The sequence below is a fragment of the Cervus elaphus genome, chromosome 18, assembly GCF_910594005.1.
Source record: "Cervus elaphus chromosome 18, mCerEla1.1, whole genome shotgun sequence".
In the NCBI taxonomy this organism is placed as follows: domain Eukaryota; kingdom Metazoa; phylum Chordata; class Mammalia; order Artiodactyla; family Cervidae; genus Cervus; species Cervus elaphus.
This window is the reverse complement of record NC_057832.1, coordinates 31,719,433-31,745,929: the sequence shown is the minus strand read 5'-3', so window position 1 is coordinate 31,745,929 and position 26,497 is coordinate 31,719,433. Positions and strand designations below refer to the sequence as shown.

The following is a 26,497-nucleotide window of genomic DNA, read 5'->3' as shown; positions in this document are numbered from 1 at the left end:
AGCCATTTAGTTTCTGCAAGCTGATTTGGCTGTGTCTTTATGTCATGCTCCTTGATCCATAAGTTTCAAAATTTAAAAAAATCCTTTATCCTAAATTTAATATGCATGATTCAATTTACAGACTGAATTTAAAATTTTTTAATATAGCAACAAATATTGGGGGATAATACTGCAAAAAGGAAGCTCAAAAGAAGTACCTCCAAATATTTTGAAAATATAATGGAGCATCTCACTTAAACCTTACACATCATAAATTTATAATGAATTTAAAATCAATATTTTAAATATCACAGGTTAATATATTTATGAAGAATATTACTGAGTAAGCATTGAATAAGCAATGTCAGCCATCTCAGTAGATACCTTATATAAGAATAAAAAATTAAGATACAAAAATAATTTTGATACATAATTACTTTTTGTTGTAAGTACTGTCGTTCACACACTTTAAATACTTGTGAGATTCACTTAAAAATAGATTCTGTTAATAATAAGTACCTTGTATTGAATTCTTAGTGTTCTCAGAAACTGGGCATAATGTTATCCATGGCTTGTTCCATATGGTCTTATCTTTGAAGGAAATCACTGTGATTCCCATTTTACAGATGTGGAGGTTGAGAGAGATGTTAAATAACTAACAAAATGTTTTGCTCCCACAAAATATCAGAACTGAGATTTCAAAACTAGGTCTCTTAGATGACAAGGTATATGTTTGTAATCACTGCCATACTAATGATCCTAAGATTATAATTATGGATGCATATTAAGACAGTGTAAATATTCAGTCGTCTTAACATTTGTGCATAGGCTAAACTGCAGCTTATGATTGTCACTGAATTATAGAAGTTTTTTTCATGAATAAACATAAATGAATATGTATGAAATGCCTCCATTCCCTGCTACAAAACATTTGCCTTTGAAGTCGCCACTTGGCTAGTTTGGATCTGAGTTGAGCATTTAGCAAAAGTTAAAATGTAATGCCAAACTTCATTGGTTGGATTTTTTATTAGATAAGGTAGAAATGAAAGCAGCAGGCAATTTAATTAGCAGTAATTTTTCTGGGCAAGTCATTACTTTGATGAACTTCAGAGCAATGTTTATGGCTCCTAATTAACCATGTTAGTCATTTGATTGAATAATCACTTTGGAAATGTTTCTACAATTTGATTAGAGTCTGACCCACTCTGATGGTCATAAATTAACTGATATCACTTTAGGATAACATGACTTTAGTTACTTTAGGGAAATAAACTCCTCTTAACCATATTTTTTTTAGGCTTCTCTTTTCTGTATAAAGGATGCTGAATTTAAAGACAGACTGAATTTAGACAATGCAGCCGAGTGTCTCAATTTCAAGAGCTAGATGTTAATTTTATTTACTCTGAGGTGTGATAAATAGTATAAGAACTAGCATAAACACAAATATATTCTCAGGTATGCATTTTTTTTTTTTTCTAAATAATTGCTGTTTGGTCCTTTTTTTTTAGAACTTAGATCACAAGTTGAGCCTTTGGAAGTGTAATGGAAGCCTGGCACCAGGTGTATTTTATGGCATTAATTTATGGTGAATTTTAAATTAGTATACTTTAAACATCATAGATTAATAAGTAGAATTTATGAAGAATATTAAAGCACAGCAGAAAACAATAAATTGTCCAGTTCGGTAAATACCTGAGTGTTAGTGAAATGACCCATCGAATCCTACCTTTGATGTCCAATGTCTAGTTTTCCAGAGTTATGCTTGTTTTGTGTGATGTTGGAGTACTTTTATAAACTGGCCCTTCAACTTTCTCAGAAATGCTTGAACTTCTCTTCTCCCCCTCTGGGGAGGAAGGACTACATTTAGTCCCACTTATATATAATAGAGTTTAACCTGTACGTTTTCTAGCTGCCTCCAGAGCCAGCCAGCTGTTTTCACAGCCACACTGCAGCTGAGCAGCAGTCAGTAAAAGTATTTAGTGGCGGGGTGTCAACATCAGTTCAACAAAATGCTTGCCTCTAAGCAGCTGCTGAGCTGATGGCAGAGTCATTAACACAGTCCCTTCCAGGCCCAGCTGCATGAGGGACCTTATGCCTTGGCAATAAATCAAAATAACATTAAACATTAATTTGAAGTACCATTGGTTAAAAAGTTGGGATAAAATGGATTGCTAATTATTTGGTGACCCAGAAGATCAGCTCCACTGCAGCCCTATTATAAGCACTGATATCAGAAAACAAGGTTTAACCCTGCCTTTTATAGGGTTGGAACTATAAACTGCATAATACTTTAAAGAAGGCAAAGCGCAATAAAATGTTTGAAAATGAGTGTGACACTATTTTCAGCTTGTAAACTATTGATTGCTGGATGCTTTTCAATGTTATTGCTATTAAGGATCGCCATTAAGATATTTTTGACTAAGATTTTATAATATATGTTTTTTTTCTGTGAAATGATATCTCATATTTTGGTTGACATTTATCACCAGGCAAATTTTTAGAAACTCAGATAGACTTTAAAAATGGAAATAAATAAATAAATAAATAAAAATGGAACATTCCGGACCTAAAAAGAATGACATCTGGGCTAAATAATGGTCATTATCTATTATAGCATGAAAGTTTATAGACTGATAGTTAAAAAGAGAGAAGAGCCTTTAGATTCCAATTCACTTAAATGCTATTACTTGTTCAGAAGTTATATGATTACTACAAGGGGTGGAAAGGAGGTTGTATTCTTATATTAAATAGCAATCTTGTCATATATATTTTAAACATCTATTTTTGTATGTGCTTAGTTGCTCTGTCATGTCCCACTCTTTGCAACCCCATGGACAGAGGAGCCTGGCAGGCTCCTCTGTCCATGGGATTCTCCAGGTAAGAATCCTGGAGTGGGTTGCCATGCCCTCCTCCAGGGGATCTTCCCAACCCAGGGATAGAACGCAGGTCTCCCACATTGCAGGCAGAGCCCCCAGGGAAGGCCCCCCAACCCCTTTTTTTGTATATGTTTATTTTTGTAGATATTGCTTTAAAATCTTTAGTAATACATACAGGATATAGAATCAACTTAATCATGTTTATGCATCTATGGAAACTATATATGTTATACTCAGATTTGGACCCAGGTTTTAGGTACCTACAACTTATAAAATGTGGAACCTGAAAGAAAAAGTAAATGAAATGGCATATACAAAATTAGGCTTAAGGTCTCAGCAGCACTTTTGCAAATGGAGGGTCTTGAGGTTGAAACTTCAGTCTTCACCGTGAATTGACCTCTGGTTAGGTGAGTGAACTTCCAAACTGAGAGTCAAAGATCAGCCGACTCAGATAACATGTGACTCAGTCCTCTATTTTATATAAACTTTGAAAATGGCTTATCTAAAGTCATATAGCTTTATTAGTAGTAAATGAAGGACCTGAATTTTTATCTTTTCTCTCTTAAATCTGTATTTCTTTCCTTGTCCCCGTATCTAAGCTGCCCATCACTTCATGGGAAATAGATGGGGAAACAGTGTCAGACTTTATTTTTCTGGGCTCCAAAATCACTGCAAATGGTGATTGCAGCCATGAAATTAAAAGACACTTACTCCTTGGAAGGAAAGTTATGACCAACCTAGACAGCATATTAAAAAGCAGAGACGTTAATTTGCCAACAAAGGTCCGTCTAGTCAAGGCTGTGGTTTTTCCAGTGGTCATGTATGGACATGAGAGTTGGACTGTGAAGAAAGCTGAATGTCAAAGAATTGATGCTTTTGAACTGTGGTGTTGGAGAAGGCTCTTGAGAGTCCCTTGGACTGCAAGGAGATCCAACCAGTCCATCCTAAAGGAGATCAGTCCTGGGTGTTCATTGGAAGGACTGATGCTGAAGCTGAAACTCCAGTACTTTGGCCACCTCATGCGAAGAGTTGACTCATTGGAAAAGACCGTGATGCTGGGAGGGATTGGGGGCAGGAGGAGGAGGGGACGACAGAGGATGAGATGGCTGGATGGCATCACCGACTCGATGGAGATGCGTTTGAGTAAACTCCGGGAGTTGGTGATGGGCAGGGAAGCCTGGCGTGCTGTGATTCATGGGGTCGCAAAGAGTCAGACATGACTGAGCGACTGAACTGAACTGAACTGAAGCTGCTAAACGCATTAGATACACAGCCATCACTATGACTCAAGTTTAACCATTAACCAAGTTTTATTTTCTCAGAAATGAATTAAGTTGGTCATACAAGTAAGGCCTTGCTCTTAGGGTAGCAATCCTGTTTGCTATTGGATTTCTGCTGTTGGATTTGTTGCTGTTGAATTTGTTGCTGTTGGATTTCTCTTTTATAGCTTTGCATATGGCCCGTGGGCTTAACAAAATGAAAAGTCAGTCTTGTTTTTGTTTGAAGAAAAAAAAATAGCAGTCATCTTACTAGGCTGAAGCAATTGTAAGAGACATAACAATTTTGTCTTTTCATGATGATTTCTAGCCAATGTTCATGAAATAATCTATGAATGGGTCTTTTATTCATCTTGCCTTGGTTGCCACTGGGTAAACAAATTTATTCCATACATGTCCTGAAATGTCTTTGGACTCATGGCGCTATTTGTTTTGAGGACACCATCACATTTATTTATTTATTTTTATTTATTTATTTTTTTTGGTCATACATTGATATGAATCAGCCATAGATTTACACGTATTCCCCATCCCGATCCCCCCTCCCACCTCCCTCTCCACCCGATTCCTCTGGGTCTTCCCAGTGCACCAGGCCCGAGCACTTGTCTCATGCATCCCACCTGGGCTGGTGATCTGTTTCACCATAAATAGTATACATGCTGTTCTTTTGAAATATCCCACCCTCACATTCTCCCACAGAGTTCAAAAGTCTGTTCTGTATTTCTGTGTCTCTTTTTCCATTTTGCATATAGGGTTATCGTTACCATCTTTCTAAATTCCATATATATGTGTTAGTATGCTGTAAACCATCACATTTATGTGCTGTTGCTTAGCCAACCTTTAGTTTAGTAAGGTTGGTGTGGGTAAAACTTCGAATTCACACACCGGTTCAGGAGAATCACTGTTCACCATGATATGGTTCTCATCCCTGCGTCTCTTGTGCAGGCCCCACCTGCAATGTTAACTGTGTGTTGACAAGTTCCCCGCAGGAGACTCGTGTGTGTTTCTGTTACTTTCCTATCTGCACTCTGTCCACTGATAACAACACGTTTTCAGCTCCAGACTTCTCTTTGACCGATGTTGTTTCCTCTTTCAGAAGTGCCTAGCTGCCACTCCATTTATATGAGGCAAGAAGGCTTCCTGACTCATCCCAGCAGAACAGAAGTTAAGTTTTCCATTATTGAAATTCTTGTAAATACTTGTCAACATAATCAGCCCTCCTCAGGATGCTGTCACATTATCATGATATACAGGAAAAATCACTTAGGTCCACTAAACCACTGTTTTAAAACTTTCTGAAGTAAAAGGAAGATTTTTCGGGTCATGATCTCTTATATTTGTTAACATGAGTCATGTGCATATAAACAGCTGATAAGTGAATTTCTCTGTTCTTTTTTGCCAACAACCACATCCTTTTAAAATAGAACATGTGCTTTATAGATCACCCACCTTACTGCTGTCTGCTGAAATGTATCTTCAAGGAATTTTCAGTTTTGCTTTAGAGAGCTAAGTTGTTGTGTTGAAATAAAATGCAGTTGATTTAAATACAATCACATTTAAATATCTTGGATTTTACATTTGGGGACAAGCAATTGTTGAGCCTCACACAAGAGGCTTAGAAAACGTGTTTTTCTCATGGATGTGTTATAGTAACTTCGGTGGCAAAGTTTTGTTCTAATGGGCATGATATTTGCAAGGTAATGTATGAAAGTTCTTTTATCTGGATAGACTAACCTTCAAAGTATTTCCTGAATTACGTGCACGATCCTTGATGTCAACACTGTGTGTCTTCAGTGAAATGACTTGGATCCATCTTTCTAGGTTGAGTCTAACATTGGTTGTTTTGCATCAATAGAAATTAACCCCTGTGTTGAAAAGATAATAAAATGAGATGGTAAATCCAGAACATACAAGACCAAAATTTTGCACAAATGCAATTTAATTGTTGTTGTTGTTGTTAATATTATGTACCTACCACAGAGACCAATACTTATGAGAAATAAAACTGTGACTAAATTATGTGAAATTTCTTTCTAGTAATTAAAGATAACAGCAATTAAATGAAAGTCCCACAGTCAAGGATATTTGGGGGAGAAAATGATTGTAGAAAGCCATCAATTTATTTTGCATTTTTTCCAAGGATTTAGCAATAAAGGAAAATTCTTTTTTTTTTTTTTTAATCTGACTTGTCTGTTGAAGATGAAATCATGAGGTTAATGCAGCTAAATATTTCTGTAAAGGAGTTCGGGGGTAAACTGTATTTGTTTCAATTCATCAGGGTCATAATGCAAGGTAAATGTCAGTAATTCTGATTTTCCTCTCATGTGTTTGAATAATGAAACTTGGAAGAAAACAAAAAAGAAGATAATTTGTTTTACATCGCAGGTTTGCCAGTGTTTACATGAGCATTATTGGCTTAGTAATAATATATATAGCTAACTTTCATATATTACCGTGTGCCAATCACTGTTCTAAAGTTGCATATATTGAACCATTCAGTCCTCACAACAGCCCCATAAGATAGGTGGTTTATTATCATTCCCATTTTATAGATGAGAAAACTGAGGCACAGAGGTTAAATAATCTGTCCAAGGTCACAGAGTGGAAAAGCGATGTCCTTTTCTGCCTCTATTTTTGCATTCATGGTTATATTTTGAATTGTTTGTGAGTTTTATTTCTGTCATGAATAAATGTATCCCATTTCCCCTCCACAGGCTGCATGTTTGAAAAGGGCCCCAGGCAGTTTTATGATGATACCTGTGTCGTCCCAGAGAAATTCGATGGTAGGTTTTTTCATTGTGTATCAAGTTTTGATTTCTGTAAGAGGCTCTGGAGAGATCACCCTCGCCTCTCCTGAAAGCAGTCAACATAGCTACTTAAAGATTTTCATGCTCATCACTTACAGTGCACTCAAGTCTCACTAAACTTTACCTCTTATAAATTCCCTTTCCTTTTCCCATTAAGAAGCTTTTCTCTTTTGTCCTATGAGAGATCCCATTTTTAAAGACAGACAGAGTATCATTCTTGCTGAGCTTTATGTAGAATAAGAGAGGGCCCTTTCCATTGCCCCACTGAGTACATGCAGCTTGTTGTTAGCGATGTATTGAAAGCTGATCCCGTAATTAACAAAGCGGAGCAGAAAGCTTGCTACTGTGGACGCACAGATGACTAATGTAGCCTCTTGCCTTTTATTGTTCATGAAAAGATGCATTATGGAACACAGGAGCAACATAGCTGCCCATTTAGTTAGTGATTGTGCATCCTCTTCTTTTTTTTTTCCTTTGGAAGATGTTCATTACTAATGTGACATTACTTTGTAATTGCTCCAGATGGATTTAGGAAAGCATTACCTTTTTAATATCACTTGCTGTGGCAATGAAAATGAAAACATCACCCCCACACGTTAGAAAGGGGTAAGGGGTGTCAAGTTAGAGAGACTCTTCTTCTCTTGACAAAGATGGCAACAGTCGGCATCTAAAAGGAGGCTTGGGTAAAAAGTGAACAGTTGATTGACTTAGTGGTTCTTCAGAGTGGTCTCCATATTTCCTGCTTTGATTGTTTAACAGGAAATGAGCAGGGGCCTTCTGATTAGCTGATTGCATAAACTTTCGGGATCATGGCTGTAATGACTTGGTAGCTCTTGGGAGTTTTAATTGTCATTATTTAAACAGCAAAGGATATGCGCAGATTGCTCCTCTATCTCTAATTAGTTGCTTGAAGACTACTCTGTTCTCGATGCTTTACTACTCTTAGACTTATCAGACAGGATGACCAGTCTTGGGAATATCTGTTTCCTTAGCCTCCCTTTATACTGCTAAATTCATGCCAAGGTCACGGGTTAAACTCCACAACTTTCAGTCTTATTCTATAATAGATGTTAGTTTTAACCTTTGAGTTTCAGAGATGTGATGTGTGCTATTGTATTTTGCACCATTAGCAGAGCATCAAAATGCTTAAAATCTAGGTTTTTTTTCTCTTGAAATAAAGCAGAAAGTCTACTTTTTGGAATGACCTTCATCAGTTCCTTTCATATTTAGTGAGTTAACTTTTTAAGAAATCACCATAATTAGTATGGGCATATAAGGAAGAAAAACATTTCAAAATATAGACAAGATCAGGGTATAATCTAACAGGGCAAAGACAGAGTCATACTTGTATTTGGGGAAACTAATTGTCTTGATTATTTTTTCCCTTTGATTTTTAAATACTTCTCAGCTTTATACTAAGAAAATACTTTGGGCAAAATAGTCTTGGGCTTACATTTTATAAGAAAAAGAGAACAAGAAGAAAGAAAAACAAGGAAATGTTTTTTCCTTGTGCAAGGCCAATATGATCAGTCGGTTTTATAGGCAGAAGCAATCTAAAGGTTAGAACATTTGAGTGTTTCATTTCATCTGCAAAATTATTCATTCGCCCCCATGAAAATTTCTAAATCTCAGAAGGAAAACCTAAAATAAATAAAACTATCACTGAGCAATATGAAGAGACACTTCCATATTCTATAGCTTAAACCAAAACAGCATAATGATTTTTAGCAGCTATTGAGTGAATAATTTTACTTTGACTTTTTAAAGTATTTTTTCTATCATTATTTTAAGAGGTGTAGTTCTGTCTTCTGACCAAAAGAAAGTTTTTAAAAAGCTTGTGATTTGGGCTGTTTTATAATTCACTCTGCGTGTTAGTGTATCGCCTTAAGTATATTCTTGTCTAAATTGCTTCTAAACAATTTCCCTCTGCATGAAGGAGAGAAATTCATGCATTAATAGTGATATGCTTATAGGACCTTAGACATTCAACTCCCCGTGTGACTGGTTCCACATATTTTTGAGACAGTTTGCTGGAGCTGGAAGTGTATAATCAGTAGTCATGAAACTGAGTTGTGTGTGTGTTTTCTTTGTTCGATTGTTTGCTTTTGGTAAAATCAAAATATCTGACCAGATTTATACCAAAGAATTGGAAACTGACACCTTTATTGCTGTAATCTATTTAATAGACTTTTACAGTTTGTATGTAGCACAAACAATCCTTTCTTGTTTAAAAATACAGATTTACAGAAAACTCTGGTATGTTCATTTTTATGTGTATATGCATTTTTGAATCAGACTTTCAGAAAAAGAAAAACAAGCTAAACTCAAATAAGTGCAATATAAACAATAGATAAGGGAAAATGAGAGAATTTTCACTTGCTGCTAGCTGAGAAAAGCATGGTGGCAATATGAATGTGTGGTAGAAAAATGGCATGATGGTAATCCAGTATGCCTTGCATTACCCATGATCTTTTCCTGATTTTTACTTAGCTCACAGAGTTTACGCTGCTATTAAATTTGCTTTGAAACATTTGCATTTAAATTTTCAATAGTTTGTCACATGCAAATCAATGAGGTATTTATCAATTGTAGTTTGCAAATTTTAATTTGTCTAAATAAAATGCCTGGAGCTTAAAATTGATTACTCCCTCTCCACTGTTGCTTAGAGTAGGTGTATGTGTGTTTGTGTGTGTTTGTGTGTGTTAGTCACTCCGTCGTGTCTGATTCTGCGACTCCATGGACTGTATAGCCTGCCAGGCTTCTCTGTCCATGGACTTCTCCAGGCAAGAATACTGGAGGGGGTAGCCATTCCCTTCTCCAGGGGATCTTCCTGTCTCAGGAACAGAACCCAGATCTCCCACATTGCAGGCAGATTCTTTACCATCTGAGCCGCCAGGGAAGCCCTGCTTAGAGCAGTAAGAGATGACATTAACAATGAAGTAAAGAAGTAGGATTAGATACTATAGTTTTTAAAATGTATCCGAAGGAAAAAAAAAAGATACAGTGTTTTTATGAGTAATGACATCTATGCCTTTATTTCGCCCTGTGCATTTATATTGACCTATGTGTAGTTATCTGTAAGTTTGTAGATTATATTCAACCATTTAGCTGTGTTAAGTCCCTATTTAATGAAAAAGATGTATTTCATAGAAACTCTTAAATTAGTTGTGGTTTAACCATTTTTAGTGATTATTTTAACATAAATTTTATATAAATGTCATAATAATGCTAATCCTAGAAACTTAAAATGTTTTTAATTTAGGAGACATAAAACAAGAGCCGGGGATGTATCGGGAAGGACCCACATACCAGCGACGGGGATCACTTCAGCTCTGGCAGTTTTTGGTAGCTCTCCTAGACGACCCTTCAAATTCCCATTTTATTGCCTGGACTGGGAGAGGCATGGAATTTAAACTGATTGAGCCTGAAGAGGTGAGTTTCATAGATTCTGTGTAGGGAAATCAGCTATGTCATAATAGAAAGACACGTACTTGATTAATGTGCCAAAAATTCATTCTTTAATTTTAAAACTTTAGGAGAACATTTGAGTGAAAAGGTAGTCCAAAGGGGGAAACAAAAAAGCAGGCATACACGTAAAATAAGAGATGAACATGTTACTGGCTTGTTCCAGTTGAATACCTTCCTACAGAATTGATGTTGAAGAACATCACCTGGAACTGTACTGTGCATGCGTGCTAAGTCACTTCAGTTGTGTCTGACTCTGTAGGGCAGGACCTGGGACTTCTCTGAAGGTGCATCCAAGTTGGGCATGTTGGGTGGCCTTTGAGAAAGAGAGGAATGTGCATCAAGTTCAACTCATTTTGGTGAGAGAGGAATTGTTCTTGAGAATTAGCAATTATTAATTGGACAGTCTTGATTTTTGGCAGAAGGGTCAGAGAGGAACATTTAGAGAACTAAGTCATGTGTAAGAGGGTTGTAGGGGAGACACAGCTGTGGGAATAAAGGCACTCAAAGGTCACAGTGGGAAATTCGCACTCCTTAGGTGTCTCTTAGGAGACACAGACCCATAGGAATATTGTTTCCCTTTGATTAATGGTGATACCTGTTTCGAATCAGCTGGGCAGTGTACACTCCATTGGAAGGTAAGAATAAAGTTTAAAATGTCACCATGATACCTAAGAAATTGCCAAAATGAGAGGACTCTGGATAGAGGTGCTATAGGTAAATGGAACGCCTTTCATTCTGTTCAGTTGTCTGACTCCCTTCCAACCTGCCCTGGTGTACATAAAAATGGAGTATTTTCCTGTAAAACTTCTCAGGTCAATGTTTATTCTTCCTGGGAGTAGCTTTATATTTAAGCCTACTATTACTATTACAGTGTAACCTACCAAATAGCATTTTGGACCTCAAGAGAAAGGCGACGTTTTTTATTTCTTTACACTTTTAAAAGAAGTTTGCCTGTGCTGGGTCTGGGTTGCAGTGCGCAGTCTTCTCGTGTGGTAGCTTGTCTTATTGTGGAGCGGGGTCTCTAAATCACAGGCTCAGCGGTTGTCACACACCAGCTTTAGCTGTCCCTCAGCAGGTAGAATCTTCCCCGACTAGGAATCGAACCCAGGTGCCCCACATTGGCAGGCAGACTCTGAACCACTATACCAGCAGGGAAGTTTGAAGGGCAGACTTTGATGAAAAGTTTGTGTCTTTTCATGAAAGATGCTTTCTCTCTCTACATTAGCTGAGAAAGCATTGGGAGACTTTTAGCTAACATGGCTATGACTCATATTGGCTATTGTATCTAAACCCCTCAGAAAAGTAAAAAAAAAATTTCAGAGATATCTTATTTTTTTAAACTCAAATTAATTTGTTTCATGTAGATTTGACATCTGCAACGTAGGCTAATGGGCCTATATACAGCTTACATTATCTGCTCTGTGAGTCCGTGTATTCAGTCATAATCAGACGTTACGTCCTAATTTGATATCCATAAGATAAGATGATAGTACTTGTAAAGATTTAAGGGATCTATCTGATTGGAATATGGACTGAATAAAGTATGAAATGAGAGGAACTGATGAGCACAAGTAAGTCTACTCCAGGTTATATCAATGAGAAGGTATGCTTCCATCTTCTTTAGCCCCACACCAAGTAGACACAGGTACATGCATACATACCTGCCCACACACAGAGGGCTCAGGATCAAAACTGTAAGTATCCATTATCAAGTGTGGGCTAAGTGTTTGGGTAGTTGAATTTTGTATTGTGTCTAAAACTTAATTTGGCTGTCAAAGGAAATTCATTTTTATGTTGATGTACTTAAATAATGTAAGTGAAAGAACCACAAAAATGTGAAGCACTAAAGACTGAGGCTAGAGTCACTTAACATAAAGTAATTTGAAAGCCCGTTAAGTAATGATGAGAATGTGATCTCTTCATCTCATGAAAGATGTTAATAATCACTGCAAGAGTTGGTTGTGCTAGACCTTAAGGACGTCCAGCAGGGATTTATACCAGTTACTTCTGTCCATCTGTGATTAAAGTGAGCAGAAATAGAATTTTTTTATTGTTGCCATGGGCTTCCCTGATAGCTTAGTTGGTAAAGAATCTGCCTGCAATGCAGGAGACCACAGTTCGATTCCTGAGCCTGGAAGATTCCCTGGAGAAGGGAAGGGCCACCCACTCCAGTATTCTGGCCTGGAGAATTCCATGGACTGTATTGTCCATGGGGTTACAAAGAGTCGGATGGCCTTCACTTTCACTTTCATTTGTTAAGATGGGGGTATGACTGAATTGCATCAGTGATTATTGATCCACTTAGAAGTGTAAAAATTCTTAGACAAGTGATTAAGTTCTTTATGTGTTGATTTTTAAGCTGATCGAGTTGAAACAACTAGAATAGGAGACTTGACCAGGGGACCATTATGTTGCATAAGATTGTGAATCTCTGTGACTTTTTTTTTAGCCTAGAAGGAATACAATTATATCTGTTCTTATGACAAACTGACATTTAGATACCTTTTTCTGTAGCAGACTCTGAAAGTAAAAAAAGAGCTGAGGAATTCAGAGAGTCAGCAGACCATTTCCAAATAGTAACTAACTCCCTGGCAATAGTGAAGTAAGCACTAAACGGCTCCGAAGGCCTTTTGTTCAAAATGAAACATTCCATTTCTGATTGCTGCATTGCTTACTGCTGCAATTGCTTCTATCAGGCAATGACTCTGCTGTTTATGTTTAAATTTCTTCTTTGGGAAGTGTTTGTGAAATTCCTCTAGTCTCTGTGGCCCCTGGTCACCCTCTTCTTTCAATCACGCAGCAGTTCTTTGAGGGTCTGTGACAGCGCAGCTCATGAAAGGTGGCTGTGAAACCCACCCTTGTTGGAATTACTTTAAGTTCCACTTCTTTGTATTCCATCTTGCAGTTTAAAATGATACCGAGTGAGATTTCAGTCTTGCACTGATCGTCTGCTCTGTGTGTTTAGGATAACTGCAGCAAGCGCATAATCTTTACCTTCTCTCTCTTCGAGATATTTGAAATTATGGGATCTTATTTTTGAATTAATCATGGGTCCTGGGAAATTGTTCCAGGGAACAGTTATTGACATAGCAAAGCATCTATAGGACACAGCATGCTAAGTCATTTCAGTTGTGTCCGACTCTTTGCAACCCCATGGACTATATAGCCCACCAGGCTCCCTTGTCCATGGGGATTCTGCAGGCAAGAATACTGGAGAGGGTTGCCATTTCCTCCTCTGGGGGACCCAGAGATCAAACCCACATCTCTTACATCTCCTTCATTCACAGGTGGGTTTTTACTACTAGTGCTATCTGGGAAGTCCATAGGACACAAGAGTAGAAGTCTTTTGGTAATGTTCAAGATTGTTAAGCTGGGAGAGTTATAGAGAAGTCTGATAGCCAGGTCCAGGTTGTGGTTTCTAGGTTTACTGTTGCATATTCAAGCATGATTTTAAAAAATAAATTGAATAATATTAATAATTGAACAATTACATTGTCCTATTTAATTCATTTGACAATAAGGGTAAATGCTATAGTGCTACAGAGATCTTTCCACTCTCCTCATGGACAGCCAACGTTTTCATTTGAAAGAATGTTGTAAGGAAGTTACTAGAAGTATTGGCACTGTTGTACACGCTCCATGTTGAAAGTGGTCCTTTGGCTTTTGGTAGTGCTGGATGTAGTGGTGATTGTGATGGGTCATTTGTGAGGGCTGGATGAACTTTCTTAGTTGTTAGATGGTCTCACCTGTCCCGGAAGTTTTTATGTTACCTATTCATTTTAAGTTTCAATCTTTTAAAACAATTTTATTATGATAGGAACACAACATGGGATGTATCTTCTTATCCAGTTTTCAAGTGCTTGGTCCAATATTGTAAACTAGAGGCACAGTGTTAAAGCAGATTTCTAGATCTTATTCCTTTATTTTCCATAACTTGTCTGCATCTCCTAGGCATATGGGTATGTCTCATTTTCCTCAACTTTATGATAAATGTGATATTGAAATTGCTCTAAAAATAAATTTGACTGTTTTAATATGTCTACTGATAACCCACAGTGCTATGAATTAGCTGGCATCATAAAAGTCAAACTCTGCTTATGATACTAAAAAAAGGCTTCTTTCTCTCCCTAGAGACTTCCTCTGGGGAGAGAGGAAGTTATTGTTTGTCGCAGGTTATTTTGCTTTCTAGGTGCATCCTGGTGAGCTTCTAGAAAAAAATTATTAGCAAATGCCAAAGTATTCAGAAATTGTTGTTCAATTTAAGGAGATACTGATAATTTATTTTCACATCTTCTCCAGGTTTGCAGCTCTTCATTTGTCCTATTAAAGATTCACTGATGTCCATTGTTAGCTGTTTAAAAGATGTTTTATTTAGAAAGTATTGCTTTCACTTATTATTGCCACTTGCCCATCACATTATTGCTCCCAACATTTACATTAAAATTAAGTTTATCTTAATTAATGGAATTAATGGATTGATTAATAGTAATTAATGGATTAATTAATGGAATTCATTAGTTAATTAATCCACTAATTAATGGAATATTAATATGTGCCTGTCACTGTGACTTTCTTTTTTTTTATATCTATTTGGAGATATATAGTCATGGGGATGTGACATCACATCTCTTTGCTTTTAAAAAGTATACTGATGCATGTGACTAAATTATATTGTATCTTCATTCAGAAAATAGAAATTAGTGGGAGAGAAAATAGGAAAGATCAGTGTTTTTTAAAGGAAAAAACAAACCACAGAGAAAAGTTATTGCTAATAAAATAGAGTATTTCTGCAAAGCATTCTATAAGATTTTGCTATATGGCACATAACAACAACTTGGAATTCTGTGAACTTGAAGAAGAATGCTAGCCCTATTAGAAAATGCTCTCTCCGGGTTGCCTAGGTATACACTGGAGCTGCAGTTTCTGCTCAGATGAAGCAAAAGTGGAAATTAATGAGGATGTGACTTTGACTGGGATCACAAAAGCAGGCCACCCTGTTCTGGATCGTCTATAGCTAGCCCAGGGTAGTGGGAAGGGAGGGGATTGCAGATTCGTTGAGGAAGGAGGTTTTGCTAAAGCTCTATTGAAGAACTTTGTCTTTGCCAGAAAAGTTGCGCTTCCAAAGCCGTATTATAAAAAGCTCAGAGATTGTTCACAAAAACACAAAGTGGATGTTCTGCTTTAGAGATTTTTTTTGTGGACTCATATACATGGTGACCTTTTTCGCTTCCTTCTTATTTTTAGCATCCAATTACTGTTCTTTAAATGAATGCTGAATTCCCCCAGTTTAGTATTGACTGCACTTTTTTTATTTTCTGATGCTGCTTCAGGCAATAAAAATTATGTACAGTTGAGCTTACTAATTTGTGCACACTAAGCCACTTGTCTTTTAGCCAGTGTGTTTTAGCCAGTGTCAAGCAGGGTATCTTGTTTCCTTTGATTTATCATAACCTCAAAAACACCTTTACCAAGAGATCTTTATTTATAGATAAAGTTGCTCTTGATATTTAGTTTTTAATCTGAAAAAGAAATAAGAAGGAAAAAGCAGAAAGGGGACCTCAGAATGGGAAATGTGCTTCATTTTGGTGAATTGCAGCCTGTTCATTCCCGTTGTAAACACATTCCCTTATTTCCATTTAATTTTGTATCCAAAACAATACTGACAATGAATTCTATTGTGATGTTTCAGAATGATCACTTAATGCCTGGTTGAAAAAGCAAACCAGGACCCAGGAAATACAGATCATGATAGCTTTTTGCCTCTTATACGTATGCCATTGATTTGGATATGTTTAAGATGGTTCAGAAGTAATTAATGAATTAATGTAATTTTTATGAAATATGTTGATAAGATAATACTTAACACAACAATGTAATTCTGTCTCGGTGGCAGGTGGCCAGGCGTTGGGGCATTCAGAAAAACAGGCCAGCTATGAACTATGATAAACTTAGCCGTTCACTCCGCTATTATTATGAGAAAGGAATCATGCAAAAGGTGAGTAGCTAACACAGCATTAAAATTTATTGAAATGTTTCACATTCATCTGCATGTCATACTTCAAAGCCATATATCATTACATTGCTGAAGCAAGGTTTTCGCTCACTTTAACGTATGCTTAGCTGTTGGTTTTCCTATTACAAGGCTTTCTGTTTATAAATTTATGAGCATTATAGGCAAATGTGTAATGCAAAATAGGAGACTTTCTGGAAGTCCCCACTTTGCTGTGTTTGGTAAAAAAAATCCTGCTTTAGTAGTAATATGGCAGTATATGTCCCCAAAAGTTGTTGACATTTTGCTCATTCTCCACAATTATACAATTTTGCATATTAGCTGAATGTTTCCTTTTCTTCTCTTTTTCTGATTCTTAAAATATTCAGAGCATTTCTTGTTCTCATTCTGAAAAACATCTTTTCTTGGCTGATTTCAGTACTTGACAGCTTAACATCTTAAACAGTTGATTCGAAATAAGTATTTAATCTTATCTTGTTGGCATAATGATATTAAATATGATTTATTTCAAATGAGTGTGGCTTAATATTTCAAGGTAGCTTGTATAAAAAGTGTGAGATAAAACAAATGAATTACACTTGGGACAAAATCTAAAATTTTTGAAGCAGGTAATGAATAAATAAAGATAAAACATTCGGGTATTTGTTATTATTAACATCCTTCAGCCTTGCATGTGTACTCAATCTATTAGTCTTGACTGTGAACGGCATTTCAGGATTTATCCATCATGAACGTTACATTATAGTTTCATTATGTGTCCTTTGTTCATTTGTGGAAACATGGGCATAGTTACATGTTACAGATTATGGCATAGTTTTATGTCACCATAGTTATGCCAAGAAAAACTATACCAGTTGGTCCATGACAATGGTAAAAGAGGGGGAAATGGCATCATTTGGGCGTTCTAGACCAAAGGCAATCTGCTGTCTTGTTAGCCAGCCAGTTAAGTTTGAACTTCAAAGAGCCTTAAAAGATAAGGTTGAATTGGATTCTTAATTGCTTCCTGTTCCCCTGAATCTCACCCTCAAATTGTGAAACCAGTTACTATCTGCTCCTTCTTCTCCATCTCAATCCTGGAGTCTTTTTTTCAATTCTTCCCTTTCTTTCACCAACCACTTCTGTTTACAGCCAGCCTTTTTCACATACGTACCATCCTTTTCCTTTTCATCACCGTGTTCGTAATCAGGCGTAGCAAGTAAGCTGGCACAGTAGGTCTTCCCCAGTCCCCCTGAGCAGTGTTACACGGCAGTAACAAACGCAGACATGACTTTGGTTTGCGTGTTAGTGTCTTGTTAGATTACTGTTTTTGAACAGATTCTTCTGCTAGTAAGCAGCAATATTCTTTCCTCATGAAGCTGCTGTGATCGTTAAATGAAATAATATACTTGAGACACTTGCGTCGTACCTGGTGTAGTGAAAGTCTTCAGCAGATGGTATCTGTGAATAAATCTTGCACCTTGAAGCCAAGACACATATAACTTGTGTATCTTGACTAGTAAGCCCCTTACTAAAGGGAGCAGTCACAGAAAGCTAAAAAGTATCTCAAAATATCTAATCATACTTCAACTTTTACACACAGTGTTTAAAGGGGTATCTTCAGGATGTTATGTCTGGTCTTAGATATTATCAAAGGTATTCAAACTTATGCTTATTACTGATATCATTACTTCCATATTCCCATTTATTTATGCAGTTATCACACATCCCATTTGTTTACCTCTTATCTTAAGAAAATAATAAGGCAAGATGCTTTCCAATGATTAAATGATGGATAGCATAGATGTTGGAATACAGAGAAAAATGTGGCTCCTCAAATTTTCCCTATTAGGCTGTAATTGCCAAGGTAAACTGTTAGTAACTATTTATCAGCCAATATAGGATAGCAAAATGTGTACTTAACAGGCCTTTGGGGGTATCACATATGATATAAGGAAGAATAGGTCATTTAAAGGTGAAAATGCAAAAGTTGAAGTGTACTTGTAAGTAGCACAACAGTCAGGACTTTTGACAGTTTCTGTAGACATACGTATTTACTCTTCATTACACGTGTTGATCCAGTCTACTTCCTACTCTCTGATACACCTGTGGCTTTCTCATTGCTTCATTTTCTCCCTGATAACATAATGGATAAGTAAGTCCTAATAGAGTCATTCAGAGGAAAATTGTGCAGTCCTTCAAAAAAATCTGAGATAGAATTACATATTTTAATGTGTAGGGGAAAATGTTTATCTGATGATGCTTGTATATGAACTTAAAACTCTGTGTATATGTAGTGAATGTCAAGGAAAATTAAATGAAAAAATTAAAAACTAAAACCAAAGTGTATCAAAACATGAAAGAAACCCTGATTATTTCAGTAGCTCTGAAGGAAGAAATGGTGAAGTAATGATTATTATACATTATAGACGATCCATGTATATGCTTTTACTTCAAAATTTAAAAGTGCCTAAATAAAAGTATATACAGACATTTAAGTATTGGTTATTTCTTAATGATATGATCAGATTATTACTTCTTTTGGCTTAATCTGTAATTGCAAGTTTTCCTCCAATATTTCTGTACTATTTTTGAAATTTTAAAGAGTTAACCCATAATTTAAATAGCTAGCCTTGCAAAGCACAGTTCAAAAGATAACCTCCTTGTTTAATTGAGTCATCTCTCTTGCAAAATTAATATTTTACCTAAGCATTACTGTTTATATACTCAGTGTATAACATTGTCCATATTGTAATTGTATTACTAATAAGCGGATTCATTATGTTCCTTGGTTGTTTATCAGTCCTTGTTCTAAACTCTGTGGCACTTAACATAATCCAATAAATAGAGTAGTAGCTCTAAATATGTTTAATGAAAGAAAAAGTAAAACAGTGTGTAAAGGCAGGGTCCTTAAGAGATTTTATAATGCTGATTGCATATCTACATTTTAATTCCCCACAGTGATTTATTAAATAATTTCTAATTATAACCAATAGCAACAGGTTGTACAAAAACATTCCAGTAGCCTAAAGCAAAGCAAATGCCTCCTTCTCAGTGGCTGCAAACAAAACAAAGCCAGTTATTAAACGCTCTGAGATATGCCGGCCAATTACTTCATTTTTTTCTCAAAATACTTTGAACAAAGAAATGACATGAAAACTGGGATTTAGTATTGTAGAGCTTTGTTTCTGATAGGGCCTATTTTTACTTTTATGGCAGTTTCACCATTTCATCTTTATGAACTTAATTTCCTTTTTATAAAGGGCTAAAGTGTATAAAATACACTTTATATGAAGTGTATAAAATACACTTATGCCAGACTCCTCTGTTTGCATGCCTTGTGCCAGAAACTTCCATCTCAGTCTTGCAACAGGCTTTCCAAGAAGCCATCCCTGCCTCCATTTCATCAAGAAAAGGGGAACTGAGGGCGGTTTAAGAAACTTGTCCAAAACCTAAGTGTTGGCTGTTTTCAAGCCTAAGGATATTCACAGTATTTGAATTCTCTAAATTGATTTCTCTTACAGGGTTAAAAAAAGAAAAAATCCAGGGCAAAAAAACATTCTAAACCTGAGTCTAGAACAACTGCTCTTTGGTAGTTTTTTTCCTACAAACATGCACAGATAGTTTACAAACCATGAATTCACCATTTCCCCATGTCACAAAGCAACTAGTAGAGGTGTTGAGTAATTTTCACCTTTCTAAAATTACTGAACTCAACATTCACACAAAAAGTTAGTATCAAACTTAATACAAAGAACTGTATTCATCCACTCCCACCCCCTACCCAAACCCTCTGGGTTTTTGAGAAGCTCAGCATTGTCTATTAACGGCAGCGGGGGAGGGCTGTATTTGTTTCACTCAATTGTTTATAATTTCCTAGAGAAGCATTACTCTTCAAAATTTAAGTTTGGGACGTGTCATTTCCTACAAATTACGCTACTTCTCCTTTATTTCAGGCAGCTGTCACATTTCTTTTTCTCATTTCCTCCCTATGTATTGTATATTTTAAATTCCTTTCACTTTTTTTACACCTCTTAATTCAATTTGACACTATATATACATCCTTAACGTCTGTCTAAGGCATCTTGCTTTCATTTTTAAAAGTGATGTACCCAGGATAATACTGCCCTGTTGATCCATCTTTCATTTAAATAAGGCTATGCATCTTTCTTTTTTTCAGATGAGACTATACGGTGCAAAAGAAAAAAATTAAAGAAAGGAAAAAGAATAGTTCACCCTGAGAATCAGTGAAGCACTAGTCTAGTCTTATTAGGAACACAATCCATTTTTTCTTTTAAGATTTGAAAGTTTAGCTTTTCTACAATTTCAGAAATATAATGTTAAGAGAGAAACACTACATTTTAAAGGTCTTGTTATTTTATAAGTACAATAGCTATTACCTTTTCAAACAGAGGGGAAAAAAATTCAATGTGAGATGCCTGCATGAAATCATTGATTTTTCCCCCAAATAACAATGTACGTTTACATTTATATTAAAACAACAAACTGCTAAGTTTCTAGTTTTATCTAGAATGAATGTAATTATCACTCAAGGTCAGCATTTTGCATTTCCCTCGATTGAACTGTAATTTATCCCACAAAGTGAGGAATTTATTTTTTTTCTTCTATCTGTATCTGTTAATACTTGATTGCCTTTTCTTTTGTTATCCATTTTCTTTTGTTATCCATCCTTTCTGGAGCATTAAACCATGTTTTTGTTCATTTCTTTGCCTGCGTTCCCCATTTGGGAATGGTGAAGATGAGGTTGTGTTTTTCTGTGTGTGTTTTAATTGCAGTGTAATTGACATAACAGCCTTGCATTAGCTTCCAATGTAAAATATAATGATTGGATATTTGTATCTCTTGCAAAACGCTCACTATTCTGTTTAGGTACCATCCCGACATCCCACATAAGAATGGGCTTTTTCTTCCATCTTTCCCTCAGGTGGCTGGAGAGAGATATGTCTACAAATTTGTGTGTGATCCAGAAGCCCTTTTCTCCATGGCCTTTCCAGATAATCAGCGCCCACTGCTGAAGACAGACATGGAACGTCACATCAACGAGGAGGACACGGTGCCTCTGTCCCACTTTGACGAGAGCATGGCCTACATCCCAGAAGGGGGCTGCTGCAACCCCCACCCCTATAACGAAGGCTACGTGTATTAACACAGTGACAGTCAAGGGCCTCCTCCTGCTTCTGCTCTTTTGCAACATGAAGAGAATCTCTGAATTCTCTTCAATATTTGATTTTTGTCATTTGTATTTTATTTTTAAATAATAATACACAAAGGGGCTTTCCTGTTGCATTATTCTATGGTCTGCAATGGACTGCGCACTTTATTTGAGGGTGGGTGGGGGTAATCTAAACATTTATTCTGTGTAACAGGAAGATAATGGGTGAGTGGGAGGGGGGATTGGGGTATTACTTTTTACTTAGGCTTGGGATGGGGTCCTACAAGTTTTAAGTATGATGAAGCTATATCATGTTGATTTGATTTCATAACAACCTAGAAAATGTTCATTTCCTCTGGGTATCTATGGTACAGTTAATTCACATTGTGTAAATATCCACTTGGAGACTATCTGCCTTGGGCATTTTCCCCTATCATTTCGGTGTCTCCGCAAGGTGTACAAAAAAAAAAAAAACACAAAAACTACTGTAAAAGGCAGTTTAATTGTTAGAAATGACTGTTTTTGCACCTCTTGTAAAAAGTTATTTAGAGATTGCATTTACTGTTTTTTTTGTTTTGTTTTGCTTTATGTATGACTCACAGAGGAAAACCAGACAATGGGTATTCTCTCTGAAGCTGAGGAATCACCATGACTGTAAATGAGGGGCACAATTTTGGACTCTGGCTCCGAACTGAGTCACAGGCCAGTAGCAGTATACGTATCTGGTGCCACCTTGCTATTTAGATACAAATCATACTGTTCTTTAAAGATTTTGAAACCCATTTCAGTTTCATAATGATATTTTTCATGGTCCTTTGAGATCTTCATTTAAATGTTAAATCTGGGATCGCAATGAAGCAAAAAAATATCTGTCTCCATTCACTTCCTTCAGTACATAAAAACATTATTTAATCAATAAGAATTAACTGTACTAAATCACATAATATGCTGTTCTGGATACAGCGAGCACTTCTTAAGAAAAATACCCAATACACTAAATAGGTACTATAGTAATTTTTAGACATGGTACCCATTGATATGCATTTAAACCTTTTACTGCTGTGTTATGTTGATAACATATATAAATATTAGATAATGCTAGTGCTTCTGCTGCTGTCTTTTCTGTAATATTCTCTTTCATGCTGAATTTACTATGACCATTTATAAGCAATGCAGTTAACTACAGATAGCATTTCAGGACAAAATAGATGACTCAAACCATTTATTGCTTAAAAAATAGCTTCTGCCATGCTATGCTATAAGCAGCTTTTATGCACATTGACAAAATGAAGAGTAAGCTTCAGCTTGCTAAGGGAAATTGTGGGAACTTTTGGTGAAATGGAAAATTATTTACAAACTGTTAAAGAATATGAGGAAGTTGCTGTATGGCATAGTGCTGGCACTGATATTATCCATCATCTTGTTTTGGACGCTTGTGTAAATGTGATTGGATTGTTTGAAAGAAGATTTAAAATTTCAAAGGTTTTTGTTTTGGTTTTGTTTTGCATTTGGAGGAAATAGTGAAAGCAGGGTATGTTCTGTTTACCTTGACAAAACCATAAGTAAATGGTGTTATAGTATCTCTGATTAGCTTGCTAAAATGATTCAAGCAAGAAACATAAACTTTGTTCACTATCTCAGAGGAAAAAAAAATTTTAGAGAGTCAATAGCAAAATGTTTAAAAAAAAAATCCTAAACACAAAGCCAAAATCAACTTAGAAAAGATTTTCATGATGAACACAGGGAAAATTGTTGAAAGATGATCTCCTGGCTACCCGTTTTCCAACATGACATGGATCACAGTTCATGTCTCTAAACTCAACAGTTATTGGGAAACCCACATAACATAACCTATACTACTCACATTTATTCCTACCAAAAAAATTCTGATTTCAACATATCTATGTAGCCTGTGATTTCAATGGTTGTTCTACATTTACATTATATATCATTAGGCCCATTATGGGTTAACAAATATGCCTTAAGAAATCAGAATTCCCCCCACCCACTATGCTCATGTGGCCATTTACAGTACTTAGAATAAAAACAGATTTTAAAATATTCAGCTAAAATTTTATTGGAAAGAGAATTGACACATTTGGAGAAATTGAAAGTGGGTCTTTAAAATATGATCCAAGTGAAAATTATATTGAGAATACTTTTTCTTTTTTTTCTCATTTTCTTTTATTCTTTTAAAAATTCTAGTTTGATAGTGAGAAAGAATCGGGCTATGAGCTATTTTAAAGAATCAAGGAAGAATTGGTATTGATTATATAGTATTTAAGGACAAATTATATATTTTGCTGTTTATGGTAGTAACTCACTGAATAAAGTAAGTAATTGGCCAACATTAAGTATATTTCCAACACAGAAGGGTTCAAAACATTGCATTATAAACTCTTTTGGGAAATGTATCTAAAGGTTTTTTTTTTAAGTTCTGTTCTTATTCTACTTTTTGTTTGGTTGTATTTTTATTTTCAGATAGATTAATAAATCTGGCAGCTGATTTCTGCAAGATTCTTGTGTTTTGAATTTCTAATTGAATTGGCTATTCAAGCATAGAAATCAATAATGTAACATTTTCTTTCAACTTTGGTAAAAGAAACTAAAGAAATATCTCCCCTCATATTTGCTGCCACTTGATGCCAATACCCAAGGGGCTAATTACAATAAAGAATGTTACCTCTCAAATAAGTAATGAAAAATGATTTTCCTTAAGTTATGCCTATAAAAATGCATAAAATAGAAATTCACACAGCTGACAGTGCAGAGCAGTTTCCTCAAATTATAGAAAGATCTTGGAGGTCATATACCTGAAACTCCTTTTTACAGATTTTGTCTGTTTCCTATTGATGTCGTAACAAATTGCCACGAATTTAATTACCCAAAGCAACACAGATTTATCCTCTTATCATTCTAGAGATCAGAAGTCCACAATGAGTCTAAAGGGGCTATAGGAAAATTCAGGGGACAACCCCATCCTATTGTGATTTCTGTCTCCTGGCTTTCTCACTCCAGTTTCTGCTTCTGTGGTGACACTTTTTTCTTGTCTAATGTAGTCAGATCTCCCTCAGCCTGTCTCATGTAAGGACACCTGTGATTACATTTAGGGTCCACCCAGATAACCCAGGGTAATCTCCCTATTTCAAGATCTTTAACTTAATCACATTTTTCATGTCCCTTTTGCCAGGTAAGTTACTCACAGGGATCAGGGGGCAGATAAGGGGTGTGAAGGGGAAAAGCTGGCTGTTACTCACTTTACTACACAGAAGACATGGTGTATTAAAAATACTGATTGACTTAACCTATGGGCAAAAATGTTTTATTGATGGATCTAGGATTAGAAATTACTAAAGAACATTGTTTTTTTACCATTGAGATAGTCTCACTATACTCTTCATAAAAGGTAATGAGAACATCTTAGGTTAAAGTTCACCTATTCTACTAAAGTGTCTGGTTATCACACAGAGCTTTTAGATTATTTAATCCCCTCTTGTGTAACATTATGCAATGAGAGAGAAAAATTAAAAAGTGGTAATTACAGAGTCATAGCAGAATGAATTAGATTGCCCAAGCCAGATCATATTTTTTAATATAAACTTCTTCTGGTGAGATTATGAGTTGTTACTGTGCAATCTTAACATTTATAAGTTATTACTGTTTAAGAAAGAATAATATATAAAACATATCTATTACTCAAAAGGGCAGTTCTAAAATATGAGTCAACTCATGTTTATTTGACAAGGAAGAAAACCTATTACCTGGTGTATAGCCTTTGGCCAGATCATAGGTGTTTCTAAAATGAATATCCTTATCAGGCAGCATTTTAAGACCTTATAATGACAAAACATTACAGAAAGGAAGACCATTTGAATGTTTCTTGGTATCTTAAAAGAGAAAAACTTGAATTTGAAAATAAGAAGTGATATTTTCCAGTTGCAGTTTGATATGAGGAAGGGGAAAAATAGAATTGTAAGGAAAAAGAAAAGGTTAAAAATAATAAAAGGAAGTTAAAAAAGGCAAATGAACATATTAAGCAATTGTGATAAGAATTGCATAAAAGCTAAGTTTTCCTAAGACACCAGTGTTGGACATGATACTCAGAAATTTGGTCCAATTTATTCAGAACTTAACTAGTACTTTTAGGACTTAGCTTTTTCTTTTTTTCCTTTAATGTGAGGTTACTTTAGAAAAATGTATTTATCTAAAAAACCCAGTTTATAGAAAAATATAGTTTAAGAAAAGGAGAATTTGATCAGAGTAGGGATGCCTTTATAGAAAAAAAAAATTGATGATTTTAGAATGTTCTATTAAAAGTATATATAAAATAGTTATGGTTTATAAACCATGTAAAATAGGATTGTTTTCTGTTTTTGCATATAGACTCCAATATTCTTATTTAGTTCTATTCTAAAATCATGTTTCTATGGAGAAGAAAATTTTAATTCACTTGGATGTATTAAAATTACACATACAGTTTGAGAAAACATTCTATGGAATTTATGTGATTATAGCAAATAAATATGCTCAAATTTTAAGTCTAAAATAAAAGCCCAGAAACTGAAAATATTGCACTATTGTGATCACTCTGGAAGGTGGCATATGCAAAACTGATAAATATCATCTAAATGTTTGACTTGCTTTTGAATCATTTTAATAATTTAATTTATGATTAAATGAATAAATAAATTAAATGAATCATTTAATCATTTCATTTATTTTACGACACTTGAATTCTGTAGCTTCAGTCCTGTCCAACTCTTTGCAACCCCATGGACTATAGCTCATCAGGCTCCTCAGTCATTGGAGTTTCCCAGGCAAGAATACTGGAGTGGGTTGTTATTTCCTCCTCCAGGGGATCTTCCTGACCCAGGGATTGAAACAGATTCTCTTGCATCTCTTGCATTGCAGGGAGAGAAGACCAGGGAAGC

The 26,497-nt window shown here is 35.7% G+C and overlaps 1 protein-coding gene across 6 annotated transcripts in view; it reads left to right on the top strand.

The window, feature by feature from the left end:
* ETV1 (ETS variant transcription factor 1) overlaps positions 1-24,081 on the top strand; it is a 94,728-nt gene extending 70,647 nt beyond the window's left edge. For 4 of the 6 annotated variants that reach the window (XM_043872959.1, XM_043872958.1, XM_043872957.1 and 1 more), the window contains 5 exons: positions 5,229-5,297; positions 6,847-6,915; positions 10,202-10,371; positions 16,301-16,402; positions 21,339-24,081. In XM_043872959.1, coding sequence (XP_043728894.1) covers positions 5,229-5,297; positions 6,847-6,915; positions 10,202-10,371; positions 16,301-16,402; positions 21,339-21,560 — 632 coding nt within the window. In that variant the 3' untranslated portion in view covers positions 21,561-24,081. The remainder of the gene's footprint in view (positions 1-5,228; positions 5,298-6,846; positions 6,916-10,201; positions 10,372-16,300; positions 16,403-21,338) is intronic. The other 2 variants (XM_043872961.1, XM_043872960.1) reach the window with 1 other exon arrangement.
* The last annotated feature ends 2,416 nt before the right edge of the window (positions 24,082-26,497 follow it).